General features: G+C 39.4%; 1 protein-coding gene across 1 annotated transcript; it reads right to left on the bottom strand.

Annotated features, from left to right (window-relative positions):
* Positions 1–4,670: 4,670 nt before the first annotated feature.
* htr7c (5-hydroxytryptamine (serotonin) receptor 7c) lies at positions 4,671–26,423 on the bottom strand. The gene is made up of 2 exons (XM_010876653.4): positions 25,649–26,423; positions 4,671–8,181 (listed from the first exon to the last, which is right to left on the bottom strand). The coding sequence occupies exons 1-2, from the start codon at positions 26,221–26,223 to the stop codon at positions 7,443–7,445; spliced, it is 1,314 nt and encodes a 437-aa protein (XP_010874955.2). The 5' UTR covers positions 26,224–26,423; the 3' UTR covers positions 4,671–7,442.

Raw genomic sequence — 26,423 nt, 5'->3', positions numbered from 1 at the left:
TATGCATCCAAGAACTGAAGAATTTTCAGAAAGAGCTATTTTTGTTCTTTCACCTTGTAAATGTCCTTAAAACCACTGAAACAGATATTTTTAAGTGATCTGTTTGACAATCAAAATAATGCATCATCAATTATCACCCATGACACTATGCAAAGCCCAGCCTCTGCAGAACCTGAAAAACAACAGTAAACAGGATAAGATGCTTACATGCCAAATCATGCGTATACAGAATAAGCACATCCCTTGATTATTTTTTCTGTGTCCTTCCTGAATGGGATACCACATTTCGGGAGTTACTGCAATAATGATAGAAACAATGACAATAAGATGTTGAAATGGGGTCAAATAAAGAACGTAGTACTTGATTTTCCTGAATTACAATGGGATATTCATTTGCATGTGAATCTAGTCAGCACAGGTTGGAAGCAGATCTGTGCGCTGACTTGCAGTGTGGGTGGCTTTCTGTCTGTGTCTTCTGCTCGTACCTCAAATATAACCCCTGTTAACATGGCTGCTGAGAGTCGGCTGTTGGTGGTTGTAGGATGGAGCTGGCGGTCCTGTGGGTCTGACGGCCACACCCTGAATGTCAGCATACTGCTGGGGCAAAAGCTAATTCTCCCTTTTTTTCTGTAGTTTGCTGTTAATTCTTTCCTCTTTCTGTTGTGCACTGTACAGCTTTGTGTGAAGCAGTTTTCTGGTTCCATCTGTCTGTTTCAGTACCTACTTCCAACTCGTTATGACTCTCAGGATAGGAAGCAGGCAGCTGCCACTATAGTTCTGAATAAAATATTTAGCTGGTAGCAGAGTGGGAATTAAACTTTTTGGGTCACTGTCCTCATTCACTCCTCCAAAGTTGCTCAGGTTTCAGCAGGGAAAGTTTTTTTTTCTGATTGTTTTGAGTTCATTTGAAAGATTAGGCATATATTATGCCAACAGTATATACTGATTCCCTCTACGAAAGGCTTACTAATCCAGCCAACACTAGATCCATTTAGAATGATTTAGGTTTCAGTCATTTTGACAATGACGGAGCATTTTAAAGGTTTCTTGCAGGCTTCTTGTCCAGCTCTAAGATGACAGGGCTTGTTTTAAGTTCTCTGTGGGTATTAAAACGTTAATGACCATATGAAACTACTGTGAGATGTTAAGTGGTGCTTTATTTACAAAGTGGTTAAAGAAATCAGGGTTTTTTTCCAGGTGATTTTGAGAATATAATGTAAGCAAAACATTTGCAGAAGGGTAAGTCAATGAATGTCGTTGATACTAGTAACTTTAAATTACAAGTAATTATATGATGAAATAAAAAGCAAAATAAGCAATATATAGTATGTTTGCAAAAGAGATCATGTCAAAAGACAACGTATATTAGTGGACTACATGTAATTCATTTAGTACTGAAGTCTTCAACTCCATTTTGCCCACCCTTAGTACTAGCTTAACTCCCCAAGTCATGGTAGTGTTTTCAGTCAATAATCAATTGACTGACAACCATGTAACTGTGTAGATGCCCATTGGAATTACACACAATGTTTTGCCCAAATAAGGTCATTAAAAAAGTATATTTTTTTGCAAGACTGACTGACAAATGACAACACAGCAGTGAATGAATGAAGCCTTCACACTGGGTACTTAAAGAAGTGGATAGATTTTCATTTGTACACCTTGAAGTCAGAGGGGTAGGATATAAACACAAATGATGGTAATGGGCGTGGTGGGTCAAGAAAACAAACCTAAAAAATGGTAAGGGTCTGCGTAGGGGAATCGGAAACACTTTTTTTTAACGAATGGAACTGTCAAACTGTTCTTTCCAAAAAGCAAGGATGTTCTGTGGAAGGCAACAATGTGTTATCCTCCAAATTAAAATGATAGATGTATACAGGAGCAAAGGCTAAGCACCTCCAAGATTTAATACGAAGTTGTAAATGTACATATTTACATATATATATATATATATATATATATATATATATATATATATATATATATATATATACACACATATATATACACATATATATACACATATATACACAGTATCTCATACAAGTGAGTACACCCCTCACATTTCTGCAAATATTTGATTAATATTTGATCTTTTCATGTGACGACACTGAAGAAATGACACTTTGCTACAATGTAAAGTAATGAGTGTAAAGCTTGTATAACAGTTTAAATTTGCTGTCCACTCAAAATAACTCAACACACAGCCATTCATGTCTAAACTGCTGGCAACAAAAGTGAGTACACCCCTAAGTGAAAATATCCAAATTGGGCCCAATTAGCCATTTTCCCTCATGTTACTCATTGGTTTTACAAGGTCCCAGGTGTGAAGGGGGAGCAGGTGTATTAAATTGGTGTTATTGCTCCCACACTCCCTCATACTGGTCACTGGAAGTTCAACATGGCACCTCATGTCAAAGAACTTTCTAAGAATCTGAAAAAAAGAATTGTTGCTCTACATAAAGATGGCCTAGGCTATAAGAAGACAGGACAGGTTCCACTCAGAATAGGCCTCGCCATGGTCGACCAAAGAAATTGAGTGCATATGCTCAGCGTCATATCCAGAGGTTGTCTTTGGGAAATAGATGTATGAGTGCTGCCAGCATTGCTGCAGAGGTTGAAGGGGTGGGGGGTCAGCCTATCAGTGCTCAGACCATACGCCACATACTGCATCATATTGGTCTGCATGGCTGTCGTCCCAGAAGGATGCCTCTTCCAAAGATGATGCACATGAAAGCCCGCAAACAGTTTGCTGAAGACAAGCAGACTAAGGACATGGATTACTGGAACCATTTCCTGTGGTCTGATGAGACCAAGATAAACTTATATGGTTCAGATGGTGTGAAGCGTGTGTGGTGGCAACTAGGTGAGGTATACAAAGACAAGTGTATCTTGCCTACAGTCAAGCATGGTGGTGGGAGTGTCATGGTCTGGGGCTGCATGAGTGCTGCCGGCACTGGGGCACTGGTGAGTGCTACAGTTCATTGAGGGAACCAATAATGCGAACATGTACTGTTAATTATATATATATATATATAAAAACATTGTTCCACAGTTAACACAAATTACAGTCAGATTGGACAAGCCATTTATGATCAATACAAACCAAGGCTGCAATTCAACACTACTATTGTTTGCTCCTTGGGGTTTAAGGCCAGGTGTTTTGTAAAAGCACTTTGTGACATCTGCTGATTTAAAAAGGGCTTTATAAATACATTTGATTGATTGATTGATTGATTGACATACTGAAGCAAAGCCTGATCGCCTCCCTTCGGAGAGTGGGCCGCAGGGCAGTATTCCAACATGGTAATGACCCCAAACACACCTCCATGACGACCACTACCTTGATAAAGAAGCTGAGGGTAAAGGTGATGGACTGGCCAAGCATGTCTCCATACCTAAACCCTATTTAGCATCTGTGGGGCATCCTCAAATGGAAGGTGGAGGAGCGCAAGGTCTTTAACATCCACCAGCTCTGTAATGTCGTCATGGAGGAGTGGAAGAGGATTCCAGTGGCAACCTGTGACGCTCTGGTGAACTCCATGCCCAAGAGGGTTAAGGCAATGCTGGAAAGTAATGGTGGCCACAGAAAACATTGACACTTTGGGTCCAATTATGACATTTGCATTTATGGGTGTTCTCACTTTTGTTGTCAGCGGTTTAGAAATGTATGGCTGTGTGTTGTATTATTTTGAGGGGACAGCAAATTTACACTGTTATCCAAGCTGTTATACACTCACTACTTTAGATTGTAGCAAAGTGTCATTTCTTCAGTGTTGTCACATTAAAAGTTATAATCAAATATTTGCAAAAATGTGAGGGGTGTACTCACTTTTGTGAGATACTGTATGTATCTTTTCCTTCCCTGGCCATTGTCATCCACTTTAGTTTAAGTGTAGCCTTAACCGATAATCAGTTTCTTATTTATAATTATGTTTGAACTTTACTATATGGTTTGACTTTGAATTTCATTTTGGAAGTGGAACCAAGCATTACAGAAGAATTGGGATATGTTCATCAACAAATTCTGCAGGAACCACATGAAGTGCATTGAACCAAATACCAAATGTTTTTGAAAATGTAAGAGGGTTTTATCTGTTCTACAAGAGATACAACTCGTATTGAAGTACAGCTATCGAATCCTTGATGCCTTAGGTTTATATGTTATTTATCCCTCCGTTTTCATAGATACACTTCACCATCATGCTAACAAGCTATTTGGATTTTGCCAGAAGAAAAAGCCTTTAATTTTACCAAAATAAGACCTCTGATTATAGACAAGACATCTGTTCCAATCAAAGTTGCAATGACATTTAGCAAACTTAATGTCTTAATGACAGTAGAAGAATGTTCATAGAATATGGATATTGCAACACAAAAAAATAAACAGTTGTTGAATGTTGGTTGGAGCTTAATTAAATAAATGTAAAGTGCATCACTAAGAGCTACTTACCCTTGAAAATTGAAAATCTTTCTTAGCAAATAAAATGTTTTCAATTATTGCAATTAAATACAGAAAATCAATTCATTATAAATGTTTGACTGTTTTAATTATAAAACAATCAGTGGTACGCTCTAAAAATAAAAGGTTATTTTAATATCTTTTACTTTGAAACTGTGGGGGAACACCTGCATGTTTTTCAAGAAAGAACTTTAAAAAGTATTGTAAATAACTATTAATAATAGTTACTTCTAATAACTAACTACTATTTACTGAATTAACTATATGAAGAACATACTAATCTACCTCAAAAGGTTTTTCAGATGGGTCTTTGAGGAACCATTGAGAAGGGGTAATTTGAAAACCCTTTCATCAAACAACTTACAAGAGTCCCACACAGTTTATGTAGAAATATCCTATAGGATATATTTGCAGAGTGTAGGGGAAATTCTGTAACCAGCAGCTAACTTTTTTATTTATTTGGTGAAAAGTCACCTCAGAAAGATCTTCATGCCCTCAATGTTTCAGATCTGTCATTACCTTCTACATGTATTGCACTTACAGTACGTACCTAAGTGTTGTTGGGTGAAGTATGAACCACTGTGCTGTTGAACTATGTTAGATTTACTCTGAACTGGATTTCTCTTCTCCATGGATAATGCATAGCATGTCTGACAAATGTGGAATTCATGCAGACCCCACTAAACAATGAATCCCAAAAGAGTTAGATGTCGTGACAGTAGACATAAACAGCATGAATGAACTGAATAGTAAAATAAGAGGTTAAAATCGTTCAACTAATTTTATCCTGGTAGAGACTGCATATCTAGCTCAAAGCTGTGTGAACCAGGTTGCTATGGCAACATGCAAGGAGCCTTGCATGTCTGGAAGCAAGTAGACAGTAAAAGAGATGTGGGAACTGCGTGGGAACTGCTCTGGAATTCGGGTAATTGTTTTAAAGATGATATAGCATAGAACCACCGCTACACAATTTCTTGGTTGGACAGACACACATTTTAGAATTCAAATCATGGAGATAATTGCTTTACTGTGACACAGTGGTTTTATTCACTGCCTGTCAGAATAACTATGTCATTGAAGCCAAGTGTTCGAATCCCGGTCTCAACGTAACAATGATGCCCGGGGCTATCATGGGTCCAGCAGTAGGCAGCGCAGAATCCTCTCAGCCTAACCCTTGATGAGTGGGGGGATGTTGGACTGGCCTGCGCTGTCTCATCATGATCTTATGAGTCTTGGTGGGAGGTTGGGTGCCTGCGAGCTCATCCGTGGTTGTTGTCCAGGATATGAGTGAACAGCTATTGGTTTGTGGTCGCTCAAACGTTTTGGTTGAGCAATCAGTGTGATAAGAGGAACAATGGCTTGGCAAGATGTGTACTGGAGGATCCATCATGACCTTCCAGTCTTTTTGTAGAGTTGTGAAGATGGACATTAAAAAATTGGGATTTCTTAATGTTGACATTTGAAAAAAATATATATATTTCATCCACTGATATAATGAAGGCTATCGGGCAATTGAGAGGGGTTTCATGATTAGTGTTTACTGGGGGTGGATTACCCTTTTTTGATTATAGTTCGGTATTAATTCCACATTATTAATGTAAAGGTTAGGATTTGGGAAAGCTTAAAACCTTAAAAACAAGAAAGTGGCAGCACCGTTGATGTGGCAGTTGTCAGAACACATTGAAAATAATATTTGTCTCCACACAAATTCACAATGGAATCACAGCATCTTAACCATCCATCTACTACCCTAATCTACAGTTCAACACATTAGTAAACCGTCGGTCTATGAAAATGTAACTGCACTCACCATTGTCTCAAGTTGGTTTTCCCCACCTGGATAGATGTCTGATCTATGTGGAGTTATCGCACTCTGCTTTCCCATAACAATTACAAAGCTGCAGAGGGGTTCCCACTTTGTATGAGTTAAATCATAAAGAAATTGATGATTGAACTCATCCATAATTGCAAACTATCTTGTTCATAGTTTGCAATTATGTCAAAATACAGTTTGTCTGAATAAGGGTATTGGCTCTAAACCATCTAATTAGTAAATCTGCGCTACGTATGCCAATATATTTATTTTTGGTTTTATAACATTCACAAGATCAGACTGAGCATTTGAAGGACCAAAAGAGGCTCAGGAAAATAAATGATGAAAACACACATTTTGAGGGTACATTCATTAAATGACCACACAGTGATTTATTAGACATACGTGGTGATTTCAAAATAAAATTGCAAAGACTGGATGGGAGTTTTAAGTGATGCTGATCAATCTATTAAATAAAATGACTGTGAGGTACTGGGACGAAAACATCTCTGAAAATAACCTGACAAACAAAAAGGATGCCTTCTGTTCTGTATTTTTTTTTGTTGAACAGATAAAACCTATCTCCACATAATCCACACACAAACCACTTCCAGATGTTCACCATTGTCATCTATTGTACTGACAAGGTGACATGTTACATAAATAAAAATTCTGCGACCTGCAATGGTCAGTAGTTATTGGTACAAATATAATCTGGCAGAAATCCATTTGCAAACCATGTTTTCAAATGACCCAGTATTATCGCCTGGATACCCCTGTCCTTTCCCCAGTCAGTGCATCATCCGCTTGACATGAATATGAAGTCAGGACTGAATAGTAGCATATGCATAAAGCCAGTGTCAACTTGAATAGCCCATCAAATACGGCCCATGGTTTTGAGTTCCAAAATAGAATGACATAGTGAGTCACACAGACCCAAAAGTAAGTGATGGCCTTGTCTTTTTGCCTCCACCGGGGGGGTTGGAGACAACTTAACAGTCTGTCTCTGTCTTTATCTACAGCTACAGGTCACAGGTCATTTGTCTGAGCCTATTATAAAACTACAGAGACCATACCTTCCAGTAGCCTTTGCAATGAAGACCGCATCAGAAATTCCTTGGATGCTTTTGGGACTCCAAATTGTCTTCCTCCAATGTCATCTTCCTCCTACAATTTGAGCGCTTCATGCACGCCCACAGCAGACAGGCGTCGGTTGATGTTGCGGTAACGGCATCGCAGCAGGTCTTTGTAGGTGGAGCGCAGGTCCCGGTTGAAAAAAGCATATATGAAGGGGTTCATTAGGGAGTTAGCATAGCCCAACCACAGAAGGAACCTCTCCAGCCAGATGGGGACGCAGCTACACTCCACCCCGCAGATGAAGGGCCTGGCCGTGGACAGGATGAAGAAGGGCAACCAGCAGACGGTGAACACGCCCACAATCACCCCCAGCGTAGTGGCCGCCTTCTGCTCCCTCTTGAAGATGGAGATGTTACGGCGCTCGTGGGTCAGCAGGCGGGATAGCACCGCACATTCTTCAGCCACACCCTGCGGCTTTAAGCCCTGCATCTTTAGTGCCTCGCTGGCCACCGTTTCCAGACGCTCGCGACGGGCGAAGTCGGTGAAGCGGTGCTTGAGGCCGCTCTTGCGGGCGGCCCTGAAGATCTTGTAGTACATGAAAAGCATGACGAGCATGGGGATGTAGAATGCCACGGCCGTGGAATAGATGGTGTAGCCAAAGTCTTGGCTAATGAGGCACACATCACCTGTGTGGACATTCGTGGCCCAGCCGCAGAAAGGGGGTAGGGTGATGGAGGCAGACACCAACCACACCCCCAGGATCATCTTAGCCATCAGCTGGCCATTCTGCCTAGCTGGGTAAGTGAGGGGCCGAGTGATCCCCAGATACCTGAAAGGGAGGAAATAATAGAACAAGGTTATTGTTTGAAAAATTATAATGGACACATTTAAAAAGAAACATAGAACCAAACAAGAAACCAGGGAAGCCTAGTTCAGCCGGCCCGCAATAGAAAGTGTTGCCATCACAAGATTCAAACCCAGGCTGTGTTGTTAACTACTACACCATAGAATGGTATACTTGGTATACTTGCTCCAAGTCATTATGGCGTCTTGTCTACCCGGCATTTGTATATCCTGAACAAATCCTCTTTTGCCACGGACCGTTTTAATAGTTAATTAGCCATTTGTGAATTACACTGATACAGTTAAACTGACTAATGTTTCTTACTAAGTTAACCTCTGCTGTTTTAACAGCGTTTTAGCCAGTAATAGGCTTTACCAGTATCTACTAACTTACTGGAATAGTCATAAGAATTGAGCAATTGCTAGCGAGTCTGACAAAGCTATTTCATTTCACAGCATAAGAACGTATTTTTTTCTTTCATGGCAAAACAACATACTTTTTTTTTCCATTCGTGAATGACATTTATACAGTAACAATCAATAAAGGGGACGATAACTAACTTTTTCTTCAAGTGAAAAGACGAGAAATCGTGCAATCTACTAGAAATAAATAATAAATGTTTTCAATAGATCCGAACTTACAGTAGGTCTTCCACGTGAGAAGCACTGTCTTTAACCACTACGCCATGGCATTACACATTCCAGCAGTCCCAAGACTCCACTGAGAATTGTGTTAAACTGACTAACGTTTCTTATTAAGTTTACCTCCACCATAGCATCTATGAACTTTTGCCACTGGCCGTTTCAACAGCTTATTAGCCAGTAATAGTCTTACTAGTACAGTATCTCACAAAAGTGAGAACATCTCTCAAATTTTTTTAAATATTTGATTATACCTTTTCATGTGACAACACTGAAGAAATGACACTTTGCTACAATGTAAAATAGTGAGTGTACAGCTTGTATAACAGTGTACGTTTGCTGTCCCCTCAAAGTAACTCAACCCACAGCCATTAATGTCTAAACCGCTGGCAACAAAAGTGAGTACACCGCTAAGTGAAAATAATTGGGCCCAATTAGCCATTTTCCCTCCCCGGTGTCATGTGACTTGTTAATGTTACAAGATCTCAGGTGTGAACGAGGAGCAGGGGTGTTAGATTTGGTGTCATCGCTCTCACACTCCCTCATACTGGTCACTGGAAGTTCAACATGGCACCTCATGGCAAAGAACTCTCTGAGGATCTGAAAAAAAGAATTGTTGCTCTACATAAATATGGCCTAGGCTATAAGAAGATTGCCAAGACCCTGAAACTGAGCTGCAGCACGGTGGCCAAGACCATACAGTATTTCAACAGGACAGGTTCCACTCAGAACAGGCCTCGCCATGGTCAACCAAAGAAGTTGAGTGCACGTGCTCAGCGTCATATCCAGAGGTTGTCTTTGGGAAATAGACGTATGAGTGCTGCCAGCATTGCTGCAGAGGCTGAAGGTGTGGGGGGTCAGCCTGTCAGTGCTCAGACCATATGCCACACACTGCATCAAATTAGTCTGCATGGCTGTACCAGAAGGAAGCCTCTTCTAAAGATGATGCACAAGAAAGCCTGGAAACAGATTACTGAAAACAAGCAGACTAAGGACATGGACTACTGGAACCATGTCCTGGGGTCTGATGAGACCAAGATAAACTACAGTTCATTGAGGGAACCATGAATGCCAACATGTACTGTGACATTCTGAAGCAGAGCATGATCCCCTCCCTTTGGAGGCTGGGCGACAGGGCAGTATTCCAACATGATAACGACCCCAAACACACCTCCATGACAACCACTACCTTGATAAAGAAGCTGAGGGTAAAGGTGATGGACTGGCCAAGCATGTCTCCATACCTAAACCCTATTTAGCATCTGTGGGGCATCCTCAAATGGAAGGTAGAAGAGCGCAAGGACTTACATATAACGGCAACATACACGACATCCAAACACGACACTGATCCACAATGTGGGAGAGCAGAAACATTTAAACACATACAAACGATATCAATTGGGACCTGGTGTGAATGATTGGAAACATGTGACAGTCCGGGATGTGTTCATATGTGTTGGAAACTGAGAAAGTACGGCACCGTGGCACTGCTGCTCACCGTACCATGACATGTCACATGAAAAGATACACTCAAATATTTACAAAAATGTGAGGGGTGTACTCAGTTTGTGAGATACGGTATCTACTAACTTCCTAAGAATAAGTATACAAATTTAGCAATTGCTAGCAAGACTGAAGATAAACTTTTCCATGCGAGAAACAGTCGCAATATAACCGTATACAGTTTCAGTTAAGGCTTACTATAATGCATATACTAATGGTTTTAGCCAGCGAAGTTTTCGGCCCATTTTTTTTCACAATAATAATAATTCACAATGCGTACTACGCTTTGCCTGGGAGAAGATACGGATTTGGGACCTATAGTTCCCAAGTCCGCTTTTCTAACCACTACGCTATTTAACAAGGGGTAGTCAGTCACTCATTCACTCTTCTTAGTCGGCTCCGCTTACGCTGTCCGGCAAAAAGACACTAGGGAAGCTTGTTTTTCCAATGAATTTGGTCTTCTTTATCCCTTGATATAGTTTTATTTTGCCTACAGTTCATAAGCTTTCTGTTGCGCAATGATATTCATATCATAGATGTCATAATAAGAGCTGCTTGTAGCCTTTGCCTTGTTCAGTACAACAATGTGTTTATTACTCATTTTTAAGATATTGCCAACTCCCTCTAGTTGATTGGTGATATGTTATGTCCATATTCTTTAAAGGCGATTAACTCCATATGCTTTTGCAGAGAGGCTAAATATTTGCCATAAAGCTACTTGCAATTTTATGTGCAGCTCTAGGGATACACTGTACTTCAGACCAAAAATGATTTAAAAATATTTAAATGTACACTCAGGGCTTGGCAGCTGGGGTTATGGGCTTCAGTGCCAAGTGTATTATATAATCTTGACAATACATAATTTTCTCCCACATTTGTGGAAGTAGAAATACAGCAACAAAGCATTCAAACACAAGAGAGGAAGGACGAAGGGACAAAGTTAACCTTAATATTTTTAGCTTTACTAAATCAAAATGTAGGTTGCATTCCTGCAAACAACTCAGATTTCAAGTATCTGGCCACCTACTGTGTGTGCCTTCCATGTATTTTCATTGTTAAATTGGTAGGTTGACTGTCCTGTAGATATAATAATGTTGATTATTGTTGTTGTCTCGACCTAACAACAGGGAAGAAAGTTGGTTCTTTACAATAAAACCCCAATAAGAGCCACTTTCTCATAATTTTCTGATTCAATTGAATCTACTCTTTTCCTGTTTAGGGTTGAACATATCTGGTTTGCTTATATTGGATGTTTATATTGGATCTGGGGCACCCCTCCACAGAGCAGAGATAATAAGCAGCTAGAGTGAACCTGCAATAATTAAATAAATAGTGAGAATCTTTAAATGGGCTGTCCTTTATCTACAATCTCTGTCCAAGGATGAGCACTAACCATATGCATGAAAAATGGTGGCAGCAAACAGATAACACTGGTCGGTCAGAGAAGGTAAAGCCCTTTATGGGTTACGCTTAGTACATTGCTGAAAAGGCCAAAGTACATTTATTGTAGAGTCAGATGTGTCAGCTTGTGTGGAAAAAACAGAAAACAGATAAAACAAAACCAGTAATTTAAAAGTCCTAACTAACTTGATAAGAGAATGGTGCTTGGAATGCCAGGATTGTGCAAGTTCAATTTCTGTGAGGTTGAAAAAAAAAATTGTGTTCTCACTGAATATGAGCTTCTGCTAAATTAAATAATTAAATTATATTTAACTGCAAACAATGTCAGGATAAAGACAAGGTAAAACAACCACCAACACCAACCATTACACCTGGCTCTCATCTAACAGTGTTTTTCAGTTTCATTCATTGTTTTTCACCACATCAGTGTCATATAAAGATACAACTACTTATTCCTTTCATTCTTATTAACCTGAATTACATAATAATGCACAAGGATTTAATACTTCTGTCACTCAAACTCTAACATATAGTGACCAATTAAATACATACAGAGTGGTACACCTACTCCAGCCTTCTACCTTGTTTGAGCTCATAGGCACACAAGGAGTCACTAGAGCACAACAAAGCGAAGCATCCATATTTAAGAACAAACTCCCAAAACCCAGACAGTGCTGACTAATTCCACCGGCCTACTAATCTGGCATTTGCAATTTCACCAAAAGACACACATCAGAAGAATTGTCCAGTTCAACCTGAGCCAGCATGGCAGTGTGACCTTTATTTTTCAACAATGACACCGAATGATGCATGAAGCTGAATCAAAACAGGTTGCCGAAAGGCACCATATTCTCTTAACAGTAAACTACTTTTTCAACAAGGCCCTTATTTAGCGAATAGGGTGCAATTCTGGATGCAATTTCTATATAGTGAAGCACCTCGGTGTCACTTCTCACACAGACAAAATAGAGAGAGAAGAGGGACAGCTCTTATCTTAAGATGAGGAGCTTGTCTTTTTATACATTGGATTAGGCCTTATCCAGAGTTATTGTGTTCCTGAGCCCCAAGGGACCACAATACCCTAGACAAACAGTGTGGCTGAGCAAATGGAGAGTCCCATTACTTCCACTAGGATGCCAAAGCACATTAAAGTGGAACTATTTTCTGCACACAGAATGGAAAAGCCAAGCCGAGCCTGGATCCATCATCACTCACCTCCAGGAGCACCACTCAAACCTTTTATGTTGGAGATAGGAAACATGGTAAAATATTTAACTGGGATGGAGTGGGTCATTTGGAATGGCTTTCCCCCTAGAAAAAAAAACACACTAAAGGAATCTAGTCAGAAGCTTTTAGACCTCTCTAAGAATAAGTAGTAGAATTTTGTTACTTTTGAAAAAAAAAAAATATTTCAAGGTTATCTTCAGTGTCCACAAAAAACAATTAGATTGTGTTTTGTATCTGATTTACTGTTTATTTTAGTAACAACTGCATGATGTAAATCATCAATATCATTGTTCTGCATTTATAGAGTAAAGAGATCGGTGGATGTTTTCCTTCAATGTGCAGTGCATTTTGTGCTTGCTTGATGTTTCGTTCGCTAAATATTACAACATTGTACGCTATAAAACAATAACTTGAATGCAGAAAAACTGCTGCTCAACAAGAGAAAACATTCTACAACTCCGTTTCCAAAAATGTTGGGAGGCTGTATAAAATGTAAAGAATAACAGAATGCAATGATGTGCAATTCATTTAAAAGCTATATTCAATAGAAAATAGAACCTAGACAACATACCCATGTTGAAACTGAGAAATGTTATTGTTTCTTGGAAAATACATGCTCACTTTGAATTGGATGCCAGCAACACATTTAAAAAAAAAATCAGGGACTGAGGCCCCAAAATGACTGGAAACGTGTAATGCTAAAAAACTAAACCTGGTGGAATCTAACACGACTAATTAACTCAGTTGGCAACAGGTCAGTAACATGATTGGGTATAAAAAGATCATTTCAGAGAGAATGATTCTGTCAGAAGTGAAGATGGGGAGGGGTTCACCACTCTGTGGGCAAACAGTGCCACAATTCCCGAATAATGTGTCAAAACTTAACATTGCAAAGAGTTTGCGGATCTCATAATATATGGTACACAATTTTACTAAAAGATTTGTACACAAGGGACAAGGACGAAAACCAGTATTGGATGATCTTCAGGCCCTCAGATGGCACTGCATTAAAAATAGTCATGATTCTGTAGTGGAAATCACTGCATGGGCTCAGGAACACTAATCAAAACCATTGTCTGTAAACACATGTTGTTGCTGCATCCACAAATGCACTAAAGTTTTAATCCATTAAAACTCTACCATGCAAACCATAGATAACAAGATCCAGGCCTTGCTTATTTTCACAGGAAAATGCCAAACAACATTCTGCATGTATCACAACATCATGGCTCTGTAATAAAATAATCTGTGTGCTAAACTTGCCTGCCTGTAGTCCAGACCTGTCACCCATTGAAAACATTTGGCACAAAATGAAATGACAAATACAGCAAAGGAGACCCCAAACAGTTGAGGAGCTGAAATCCAATATCAAGCAAGAATCGGACAACATTCCATTTCCAAAACGACAGCAATTGGTCTCCTCAGTTCCCAAAAGTTCATGGAGTGTTGTTAAAAGAAGAGGTGATGCAACACAGTGTTAAACATGCCCCTGTCCCAACGTTTTGACACGTGTTGCTGGCATAACATTTTAAATGGGCATGTATTTTTCCAAAAATAATAACATTTCTCTGTTTCAACATTTGATATGCTGTCATTGTACTATTGTCTGTAAAATACAGGGATAAATTATTTGCACACCATTGAAAGATATCAGATATCAGATGTACTTTTTCAGCTCAATAAGTGGCCCAATACAAACCATCTAAAGTGAAGAAACAGAAACAATGGCCAAACATTGTCTAATATATTGCCTATTTTAATTGCACTTTCTACAATTAACCCCTGCCCTCTTAATATGTGCATGGACACTTGACTGATAATAGCTGTCTAGAACATCTTGGGCCAGGTCAAGTTTTAAACGAGTGAGTGGAGAGATCAGTTAGAAGTAGGAAGTGCTCATCTAAAATAGCCTTGCCTCTTACATAAACACTTGCTGAGTCATCACTGAACAGTTATATGTGGGCCCTGGGGTTTGTTTGCATTCCCAGTCTATCAACCCTACCATCCCATCCCCAGGCTCATCTTCCTCCAGTTTCTCTCAGTTTGAAAATATTTTTGTTTAAATTGTATTGGTAAATCTGTTCAGCACTGTTGGATTGTCTTTTTCAATACTTTGAGAGTTTGACTGAGCTTGCCATGTCAAAGACTTGTTCGGGTGCCAGGTTGGGGTTGGTTGTGTGGCTGACTTGACTTGAATTGGTTGGATAACACCACTTCAAATTGATCAAATCATAATGTATGTTTTACTTAAGTACCAAACAGCAAAACCAAAACTGTTAATGTTTACTTCCAAAGTCTCTGATGCAGCCAATTCAGGAGGAAATTTGCAGCATTGTGCTTCCAAAAGACATATAAATGAGAACCTATTGTGGTAACAATAGGCTCCAGTTCAGACTAGTGAGTCACAGCTCTCCCACTAATGTGAGCCATGGAGGTCACCTCAGACAGGCTATAAGGTTGTGTCCTTTTTCTGGGACAAAACCAAAGGTTCCAACAAGCAATGCTCAAAAAGTATTTTCAACATAACAAATAGTACACTGGCTTGGCTTCAGAGTTTTTACATTTATTTTAGGAAAAGCACTGCAATCATGACAGTCTGTTAAACACTGAAGCTCATGATGGAAACCAGTAAAGAGATATGGTGCTGAAGCATGGAGGAATCCTGCCTAAAGCGTATCATCTTTAGACCTAATATTTGGATCTGAGCAACATAAGGATCTGAGGAACTTGGTCAAGGGCCAAATTGTGATGGCTAGACAACTGGGTCAGAGCATCTCCAAAACTGCAGTGGTCAGTACCTATCAAAGTGGTCCAAGGAAGGAAAAGCAGTGAACCGGCGACAGGGTAATGGGCGGCCGAGACTCATTGATGCAAGTGGGAGCGAAGGCTGGACCGTGTGGTCCGATCCAACAGATGAGCTGCTGTAGCTCCAATTGCTGAAAAAGTTAATGCTGGTACTGAAAGGTGTCAGAACACACAGTGCATCGCAGTTTGTTGCATATGGGGTGTCCAGTCAGGGTGCCCATGCTGACTTCTGTGACCACTTCTGAAAGCACCTAAAGTGGGCATGTGAGCATCAGAACTGGACCACGGAGCAATGGAAGAAGGTGGCCTGGTCTAATAAATCATGTTTTCTTTTACATCACGTGGATGGCCGGGTGTGTGTGTTTGTTACCTGGAGAACACATGTTGTGTGATGCTTTGGGCAATGTTCTGCTGGGAAACCTTGGGTCTTGCCATTCATGTGGATGTTACTTTGACATGTACCACCTACCTAAGCATTGTTTCAGACCATGTGCACCTTTCCATGGCAACAGTATTCCCTGATGGCATTGGCCTCTTTCAGCAGGATAATGCTCCCTGCCACAAAGCAGAAATGGTTCAGGAATGGTTTGAGGAACAAAACAACAAGTTCAAGTGTTGACTTGGCCTACAAATTCCCCAAATCTCAGTCCAAATGAGCATCTGTGGGATATGCTGGACAAACAGGTTTGATCCATGGAGGCCCCACATCGTAACTCACCAGACTTAAAGGATCTACTGTTAAGGTCTTGGTGCCAGATACCACAGCACATCTTCAGAAGTATAGCGGAGTCCATGCCTCGATGGGTCAGGTCTGTTTTGCGGCAAAAGGGGGACTTACACAATATTAGGCAGGTGGTCATAATGTTATGGCTGATTGGTGTATATACAGAGGTCTATTTCTTTCTAAATCATGTCCAAACAATTGAATTGGCCACAGGTGGATTGAATAAAGGTGTGGAGACATTTAAGATGATCAAAGAAAATGACATTGATCTCAGCTCAATTTGGAGTGTTATAGCAAAGTCAGTGAATACTGACAATATTTCTCCTATTCATTTCTAAGAAATTTGTAAACGAAAATGAAATAACTATATTTCACTTTGATATCATGGTTGCATTAGCCTTTATTCTATCTGCTCTACATTGTATTATTGATTTCATAATATGGTATAGCTGCTTAATGTCTTGCAGGGAAATGAGACTGCTTTTTAACACTAAGTAGGAACATAAATACTTTCACTTCAGGATTTTTCTGGACATCAAGGATAGTTTTCAAGTTTTAGGTAAACAATTAGCAGACAAACATTTTACTGTTAAATTGCTGCATAACAATCCTCAGCTTGTTACCTGAGCATTTTTAGACAACTAAATAAAACAGGATGTGGATATACTTGTTTCTAACTCTTTACTGTTTAAGTCTGAATGCATTTAAAATTGTTGGGTTAAGTCAAACATTGCATTTTCCCTAATGACACAACCCGTAACAGCACTTCCAAAGTCAACATCATAGAAACGCCATCACACAAAGAACAGAAGAGAGAAGAGAAGACAGAAAGAAGAGAAATAAACTGAAGGGTCTCCAAGCTGAGCATCTCCATCAAAACAGCCTGATCGTATGATAAGCATATGAGATAACATGTAACCTTGTGCTTAGATAATCTGCTCAGCATGCCTCTCTATGTACTACAACCATAGTGTGAATTTAAGTGATCTAGAGAAGTCTTGGACCTCCTGATTGAGACATGACCCACCCAAAAAAGGGGTGATCTTTAAATAATTCTAATTTGTATTTGTTTGAAATGCCATTTATTCTGCTAATGGTGAATAATAAAATAAGAGCGTATTTCACACTAAACAGTGGAGATGGGTTATACAGTGATTTGCTAAAGTATTCAAACCCCTGACCAGTTCTATCTTACTGAAATATAAATAGTTGATATTTGTATTTTTAATACTGAAAGAAAGTTATTGTAAGGTACAGTGGGGAGAACAAGTATTTGATACACTGCCGATTTTGCAGGTTTTCATACTTACAAAGCATGTAGAAGTCTGTCATTTTTATCACAGGTACTGTGAGAGCCGGAATTCTTACTTGATGGTAGGTGATCAAATACTTATGTCATGCAATAAAATGCAATTTAATTATTGAAAAATCATACAATATGATTCTCTGGATTTTTGTTTTAGATTCCATCTCTCACAGTTGAAGAGTACCTATGATAGAAATTACAGACTTCTACATGCTTTGTAAGCAGGAAAACCTGCAAAATCTGCAGTGTATCAAATACTTGTTCACCCCACTGTATATATCATCTTCATGCTCTCTTCTCTCCCTGTGCCAGTGGTCTTTAGGGAAGCAGGAACATTATATGAATAATTCATGCCACAGTATCGTAGTTCTAAATTATGTGTTAGGTGGGTGTCTAAAGTATAAATTTGTCTACACATGCAAAACAAAGACTCCCTGCCAAAATGTGTGGGGATGAATATACAGAAATGTATATACGTGTCTATACGCGTGGTCAAACAGATTCAATTTGGCCCACTGTATGTTCGCGTAAAATAAAATGGTGGACATTCCTGAACACACAAATACATTTGAGGTATGTAGAAAAGATGATGGGCCTATATATTTATTTTTTATTACTAACTAAATCAATTAGCCAAAAAATTGGATAAAAAACTATTGACATTGCCATTGACCTATGATTTGTGAAATGTATGCACGCCTGCAGATAAATACACAGCACATAATCTACTGTAATCTAGTATTCCAATGCATTCAATCCATTGCAGGAAAACATTTTGACTAGAGACAAATGTCTAAATAATCCTTGTGCAAAACATTTATTTAAAAAAATCTGAATAAAAAAAGACATGGTAAGTATAAAGAACACATCAGACAAATGCCTAAAATAAGTATGTGTATGACGATCAGATCAGAACTATAATTGGGCTGTGTCATTCTAGTTCCTGCCATTGTCTTCACCAAGCCTCAATGACCTCTTCTCTCTCACATATCATTGCAGTATGGTGAATCAGTAATGTAGCCTAAAACAATGTGTTCTAGTCATTAATGGTATCAGGATTGAAACAGTATACTTTCCAATTAATCGTTATCGGAGAGTCACATTGATTAGAAACACTTGACATACATTTCATCCGTTCCATTTCGGTTAAATGTCTAATAACGGGTATGGCAGTTCTGGAAAGGCAGTTCTGAGATACAACTATAATTGTGAATGAATGCTTTCCAAAAATAAAGCCCTCAGCACCCTGAATTATTAATTTCTGATGAGCAATTTCAGTATATCGGACAAACTCCAACATCTGGTTGTTTAGAAAAAACTGTTTACAGCTTGCTTGTATAACATCTTACTGGGTAAAATGTTATCAAGAGTAATGAATACCTAACTGCAAAACACAGATAGACGCATGCATAATTTTTTCTTTCTTTTGCATATTAAAGGATTACATGAGAATTAGCATCCTTCTCCCAGCACACATTCACTTTGATGTCACCACACTGTGGCTTTAGAGTCTCTTCTCTCCTCATCCATGTTTCTCATCTCCTACATTATTTCAGAGCAGGCAGTACACTGTGTCCATGTAGGAAAGGAGGGGGGGGGGGGGGGGGGGGGGGGGGGATACCACTGTGTGTATCCTCCAAGTTGTCACTCTGTATTATGTGTGCAACCGTCATCCAGGTCAACTCATCTGTGGTGGTGGCTGGGTGCTGCTGTACCGTGGTGGGTGGATGTTTATTCTGCACCACAAAACTACACACACATGCTTTCCCTGGATTGAAGTTAATCACTGGCTAAAAAAAAACACAAAACAACCGTTCTCCATGGGGGAATATACTAAGTACTGTACTGGTATGTCGGCACTGGCTTGCAGGCAGCAATGAAAGGTGGTAAAATGGCCATTATAACAAATGTGCATTTTCAGTCAGTCATTTCCGTAAAACACCCATGGGTTCCAGTGCCTTCGGAAGGTTTTCAGAATCCTTCCCTCCAGATTCTTTTGTGTTATAGACTTCATTTATAAGTGAATAAATATTTATTTTTGCCATCAATCTAAAAACAATAATGCCACAAAATGACAAAGCAAAAACACATTTTTAGAGATTCGTGACAATTTATTGAAAATGATTTACATAAATATCACACGTACATAAGTACCCAGACACTTTGCCATGACACAAGCTTAGATGCATTAACTTTTCCAGTCACTTTTAACACAAGCTAATACATTTATTAGAATGCCATCACTAGTAAGGTGTGTTGTTACTTCACCTAGCTTTCCTAAAATGTGTGCACTTTAAATCGCTCTGGATAAGACTGTCTGCTAAATGACCAAAATGAAAATGTCTTACCAAATCAAGCCATGAAATCAAAGAAACTTTCATATAGAGAATTGTGTAGAGAGATAAATCTGGGGAACGTTATAAAAAATTGATAAGCATTAAATGTTTCCAGCAGTACAGCGTGTATTTTCATTGTAAAATTGAAGAATTTTGGAACCACCAACCACCAGGAACCACGCAGTCTAGAGCTGTGTGTCCACCCAAATGTATTAATTGGGTGAAAAGGTTAGGGAGGTGACCAGGAAGCAATCAGGCCTGTAGGGTAAAGCAACTCCACTCCTCGAGTACTCACAACAGTACACATTTTTACTGTAGTTTCAACCAAGCACACCTGATTCAACTCATCAAATAATCAATTGGGACATCACTGTGTTCAACTGGGTATGATTTTCTGGGGCTACAACAAACATGCAGCTCGTAGTTGGGAGTTGGGAACCTCAGGAATAGATATAAACCACTCCTGAGGAAAAAGCATAAGACACACGGGCCAGACAAACTTAAAGCTTGAAGGAAAAGTATCTGGAAAACTATTAGGCTTGAATGTCAAGTGCTATGTCTGACAAAAACCTGTTGAAGTCTGCAAGGGACCTGGGACTTCAGAGATCTTCCAGCAAGATATTTTACATTCTGTCTCCACAAGCTTTCCAGGCCCTGCAAAGAAGCTTTCCTAAACCATGCTGCTGCCACCATTATGCTTGACATTAAGGATGGTGTTCCCAGGATGTGCGATGTTATGCTTGTGCCATGTCCAGGAAGCTATATTTTGGGCCTTATCAGACGATAAAATCTTCTTCCACTTTGTTTGGGAAACTCTGGCTGAGATTTGATATTAAAAAAAAGATCAGCACCTGCTTTATGTTTTTCTCCTAAAGGCCACTTTTTTGAAAGTGGTTGTAGTTTTCATATTATCTCCCAGCACAGCCTTTAGACTTACTATACTTAATGCCATCAAACATTTTCTGTTTTGATTTACAATTCTTTTTTAGATATCATTTTCTCTTTGACAATGTACTTTGTGTTGATTAGTGGTAAAAACTGATTTAATCCATTTTGATTTCATGTTGTAACATTAAAATGTGGAAAAGCCCAGGGGGGGGTGAATACATTTGAGAACTACTGTATGAAATATGTATGAATTCACTAGATAGGAATGATGACTTGATAACTAAAATGATATGTAAAATATATAACAAAATATACTATAAGATCCCATCAATTAAAGTATGACTCAGCAAACACCATACATTTAGAGGGAATTCATTATATGCTGAGCAACACATTCTGAAAACATCCAGCAGTCTCTCCTTCCATATTTGGAACATCTGACGCTGTAATATGTCACCTTCTAGATTAACCCTTTGATGACGGAGGCATTGAACACTTCGGGGGGAAGGAAACTCGGGGGAAGGAGCATGTTTTCCATACAGAGGTAAATGGATGTCATCCCTTATTAGTTTTTCCTTTTGTTAACCATCATTTCTCATCTGTTGCCATTTTCAACCCTCTCCTCAAACCCCCTCAAAAACACATCCACATACCTTCTGTGTCCTGCATGATTTCTGTCCCAGGGGTGTCGTAAGACCTAGGCTTTGGGGGCTTTAGTCATCATGCTTTGTGTTCCAGCCCCAGGTCTATTGATGATCCAACAGTGTTGTTGTTATGTCTAAGGTTTCCATAACCGCGTGTTCCAAGGTCACATAAGCTTTGAGTACCCAGGCCCATTTCTTCCAAACTGTCTCTACCAGGCTGCCCCAGAGATGACACTGCCCGTCCTAAAGCCACCTCCCGGTTTGTATGTTGGTGTTGATTTACACTTCACCTCCTCTGCTTGCTGTAAATAATACACTTGTCCTGTGTTTATTGTCCTGTGTTTATTGTCCTCCGTCATTACTGATGACTGCTAATCTGAGAGAAATGAAGTAGTCCAACCAACAATACTTGTAACAACTATTTTGGTTGTTCAAGGTTGTTAGTTCATAACCTATGCCACTGTGATATACAAAGCAGAGACAACAATAAGAAATGTTTGTTTCATCACAAAACCAGAGAACAACCTTTATCCATTAAGTGAATAAACCATATTGCATGCAAATATCAGTTACATAACCTACACCATGGCCGACATTTTCAGACTGTGTGCATGCTAGTGTGTGTACTTGTTTCCTTAACTTCAATTCACTGAAACACCCTGACATTACATATCAACGTGAAACACTTTAAATTGGACTTTTGCTTGTTGGCTTATGAGTTAGGTTTGGGGTTAGACATTAGACTAGTGGTTATGCTCAAACCTTGAAGCCAATGTGCTATGCTTCCCTACATTGAAATGAATTGAGCCATTGCCCCCAACGCAAACAGTGTACTCATTCTTTAATGTTCTTTAACAAAGAATTTGTATGGTTTTTTAAGTGCTTTGTGTTAGAATGGTATAAACATCTATCTGAAGTGATTCTATAGAAATCAAGCATTAAAAAACAAAATGTTCTGGGTATTTAAGTAATGTCCTAAAAACCTACAGGACCTGCAAGAAAAACTCTTCCGGACATATGATGTGTGCCCGTTGCCTGGTGTGAAGTATAACTCATTCCCATTTTTTTGTGCTGAAAATTTGGTTAATTGGTGATTTGGAAATTGCACGTCAGTATCACAATTTCGATAATAATGAACTTAATCGTGCCGCTATATGTATAAGGTATAATGGTTTAACAAGCTAGTTTTAGCGAGAGGTAGTTTGAAATTGCGAAGAGTGGGTCAGTAAATTACCAAACGGAAATGACGAAAGGAAGTATGAGTTTTAGCCAGCCGAGTTTTAGCCAGCCGAGTTTTAGCCAGCCGAGTTTTAGCCAGCCGAGTTTTAACCACCCGAGTTTTAGCCAGCGAGTCTGCGGGCTGCAGCTGGATGCTATTGGTCTTTTCACTTGACGAAAAAGTCATTTATCATCACCAATATTGATAGTTATATAGGTATCAATATCATTCAAGAATGAAAGAAAAACAAGCGTTGTTGTGCCATGAAATGAAATAGCTTTGGCAGTGTATCTTCAGTCTTGCTAGCAATTGCTCAATTCTTATGACTATTCCAAGTAGTAAGCTAGTAGATAGGCCTACTAGAAAGCCTATTACTGGCTAATAAGCTGTTAAAATGGCCAGTGGCAAAAGCCATACAGTTCATAGTTGCTATTCGTGGTGGAAGTAAACTAAATAAGAAACATTAGTTTAACACAATGCTTTAATGGTGTCTAGCGACATATTCAAACTTGGCATGATATTAATGCATGATAAAATTATCTAATGTTGAGACGCTATGCCAACATTCAGAAAATGTATAGCTTTGTGGGGTAGTGGTTAAAGACAGCCACTCACGTGGGAGACCCAGGTTTACATCCAGTGAGGGCAACAACATTTATCTAATTGCGGCATGGCCAAACTAGGCGTGCCTGGTTCCTTTTCTTGTTTACCAAGAGGATGAAGATCATGTCACTACCAAACACTAGGCTAATGAAAGGGCGTAGACTTTGGGGAAAATGCAGTGGACAGGAATATGCGAAAAGACCGAAATGACCCAATTTGCCCGAAAATTGTGTAGTGATCCATTTACATGGCGTAGTGATTGAGATGCATGTCCAGGCATTTAGAGTTCAACCGTTAACGAAGCGTGCATTTAGTTTGTCTGTCAGTTGTCGACAAATGTACCAATGTGTGTACTCGTCAATACTGCTGATTGCTCATCAACTCACTAGAAGCGCTAGGCATCTGCAGGTTTCATCAGTGTCAACGCCACCTTATCGTTTCCAGTCTTTGCATTTGAGTGGTAGGCCCTATCTAATACCATTTGAGCAGGGGTGTAGAATTAGGGGGGGACCCCCCCAATATTACAGACAGGTCAATGTGACCCTCCTGGAAAAGATAGACCCCGACCCCCCCAATATACAATACAAACCTATCCCATTGCATTTGGGTATCAGGAATGGAAGGCAATCGCCTACAAATACCAAAGATTAAGATAATCGCATGTTCCTGTTCCCCTTTAATAGCATTACCTTCTGACATTCAGAAACAGTCTGTTTTAGCAAAGGAACTGCTTGTGCCATGGATACTATCTTGGTGTAATGTACTGGATTAATAAAGCTTGGTGAGCCAGAACGGATAATCGGATTCTGATAACCGCATTCAGACGTGGCCTTCAATATAACTTCTCGGGGAACAACCTGATTTATTACTTGAATTTACTTTATACTAGATTATTATTTGGTAACAGCAGAACACTTCCAATCTGCCTCCTCTCTGCAAAATCGAAATCAAAAGTGCTTTCATGGTAATCCAGAAGCCAATCACAGTGAAAAATTATTTTGGCAGACCCATCAGGTATAAGTCATCCTTCGGAGAAATAGGTGTGAATAGAAGAAAAAGAGTAAGCATATTAAAAAGCATGAGCACTCGTGAGTAGAGAACCTTTAGTTGCTTTGTAACATTGTGCATCATTAACCTACTGAGGTGAATACCTTCTTGTAATCACAGCCATGGATAACTAGCAGGGACAATGACAAAGAATTTAATACATTAATTGGTAATACTGCCAGAGCCAGCGTATAGCCAAATGTGTTTTTAGCTATATTGCCTTAACTCTCTGCAGGCAACTGATTCAAACAAATCCATTGGGATTCACTCACAATGTTAATATTTGCTACAGTAACTGAATTGCTGGATAACTGGATGATTGCTACTGATCCCAAAGATTATATATACTAAAGAGGCTTCACTAATGATAGATAGACCCAAAGGTTTAAGGTGTATGACAGAATAACATAAGCTGATGCGTTCATTCATAATGATATATTAATATCAAATTAGCCTATGAGCCAGTCTTAAAATGCTGTATGTTTCGAACAACCATAGCATATGGAATCGATCAAAACCATTACCATATCCACATAATACACAGTATAAACCAGGATGCGTAATTACGCATGATTGTATCCATATTCTGATGCAAGTGAGAAACAAATGAAATTGCCATAGAATAATCAGTAGCCTATATACATTTTCTTTAACTAACACATCACACGGGCACCCAACACTTTTAAAAGCATTGGTTTTGTCTTCCTTAGGGCCAACTGAAACATACAATGGTTCAATTGCCGCAATTTGAAAAATCATAATCTATTCAACACGTTTTTTTCAATTACAAAATGAACTTTCGCAATTTACAATGGCATAAGAAAATCTAGGCTACTGACCAGTATATTTCATACACATAAAAGGGTCTGTGAATCTATAATCCGACTATAGCCATATTATCAAATGCTGTATAGGCCTACAAAAAAGTTTTATTTTTGAATGGTTTATTAGGAGCTAATATTTTTTTTCCTTCAGACTTCAACATAAAGCAAACCACTTCACATCCGGCTAAGGTGCGTCATTTAAACCAAAACATGTTTTGCTTACTGAATAGCTTAAACATTTCATATATGCATTTTATTCCGCTGGTAAAGTTAAACTAACATACCTGTCAACGCTGATCACGCAGAGTGTCATGATCGAGGCAGTACAGCACATTACATCCATACCAATGAAGATGTTGCAAAACACCTCTCCAAAAAGCCACTTGCCCCCAGTTAGGTCTGTCACTATAACAAAGGGCATGACAACTATGGCCACGGAGAGGTCCGCCACGGCCAGGGATACAAGAAGGTAGTTTGATGGTTGTCTTAATTTTTTCACCACACAAACTGCTATGACAACCAATGTATTTCCCATCACTGTGACCGCTGTTATGATAGCCAGCATCACTCCAATAATTATTTTCTCTCCACTACCGAAATCTAGTAGTGGCTCCCCGCACGTAGCTGTATTACTGGTGTTGACGGATACATTATACAAAAGCTCCAGAGTGCCATTGACAACTTCGGAAACATAATCCAGGTTTTTGAAGGTGGAATCGACAGCCGAATTATTGTACATTACGAAAATGTAATCCCGTCGATGATGCAAGGGACACCTCGCCCGTGTACTCCAATTAAGCGCATACTTGATCAGTACGCTTTGTCCTTGGTCTTGGGTCCAGTAGTTTGCTCTTTTCATATGTGAAGACAGCTAGTAGGCTACTCAGAAACATAAGCCTAGCCCTCACCGCAACGCACAGTCCGAGCGTTTCACCTGCCCGGAAAGAAGTGTTACCCGCGCGCCTCCACAAATGCAAAATACGAATAATAAATTACATGGACATCACCGAGTTATCCACATTAAAGTCTTCAGATCACAAAGCGTAAAGCTATTTTGAC

The sequence above is a fragment of the Esox lucius genome, chromosome 13, assembly GCF_011004845.1.
Source record: "Esox lucius isolate fEsoLuc1 chromosome 13, fEsoLuc1.pri, whole genome shotgun sequence".
NCBI classification, from domain to species: domain Eukaryota; kingdom Metazoa; phylum Chordata; class Actinopteri; order Esociformes; family Esocidae; genus Esox; species Esox lucius.
This window is presented reverse-complemented; position numbering and strand designations above follow the sequence as displayed.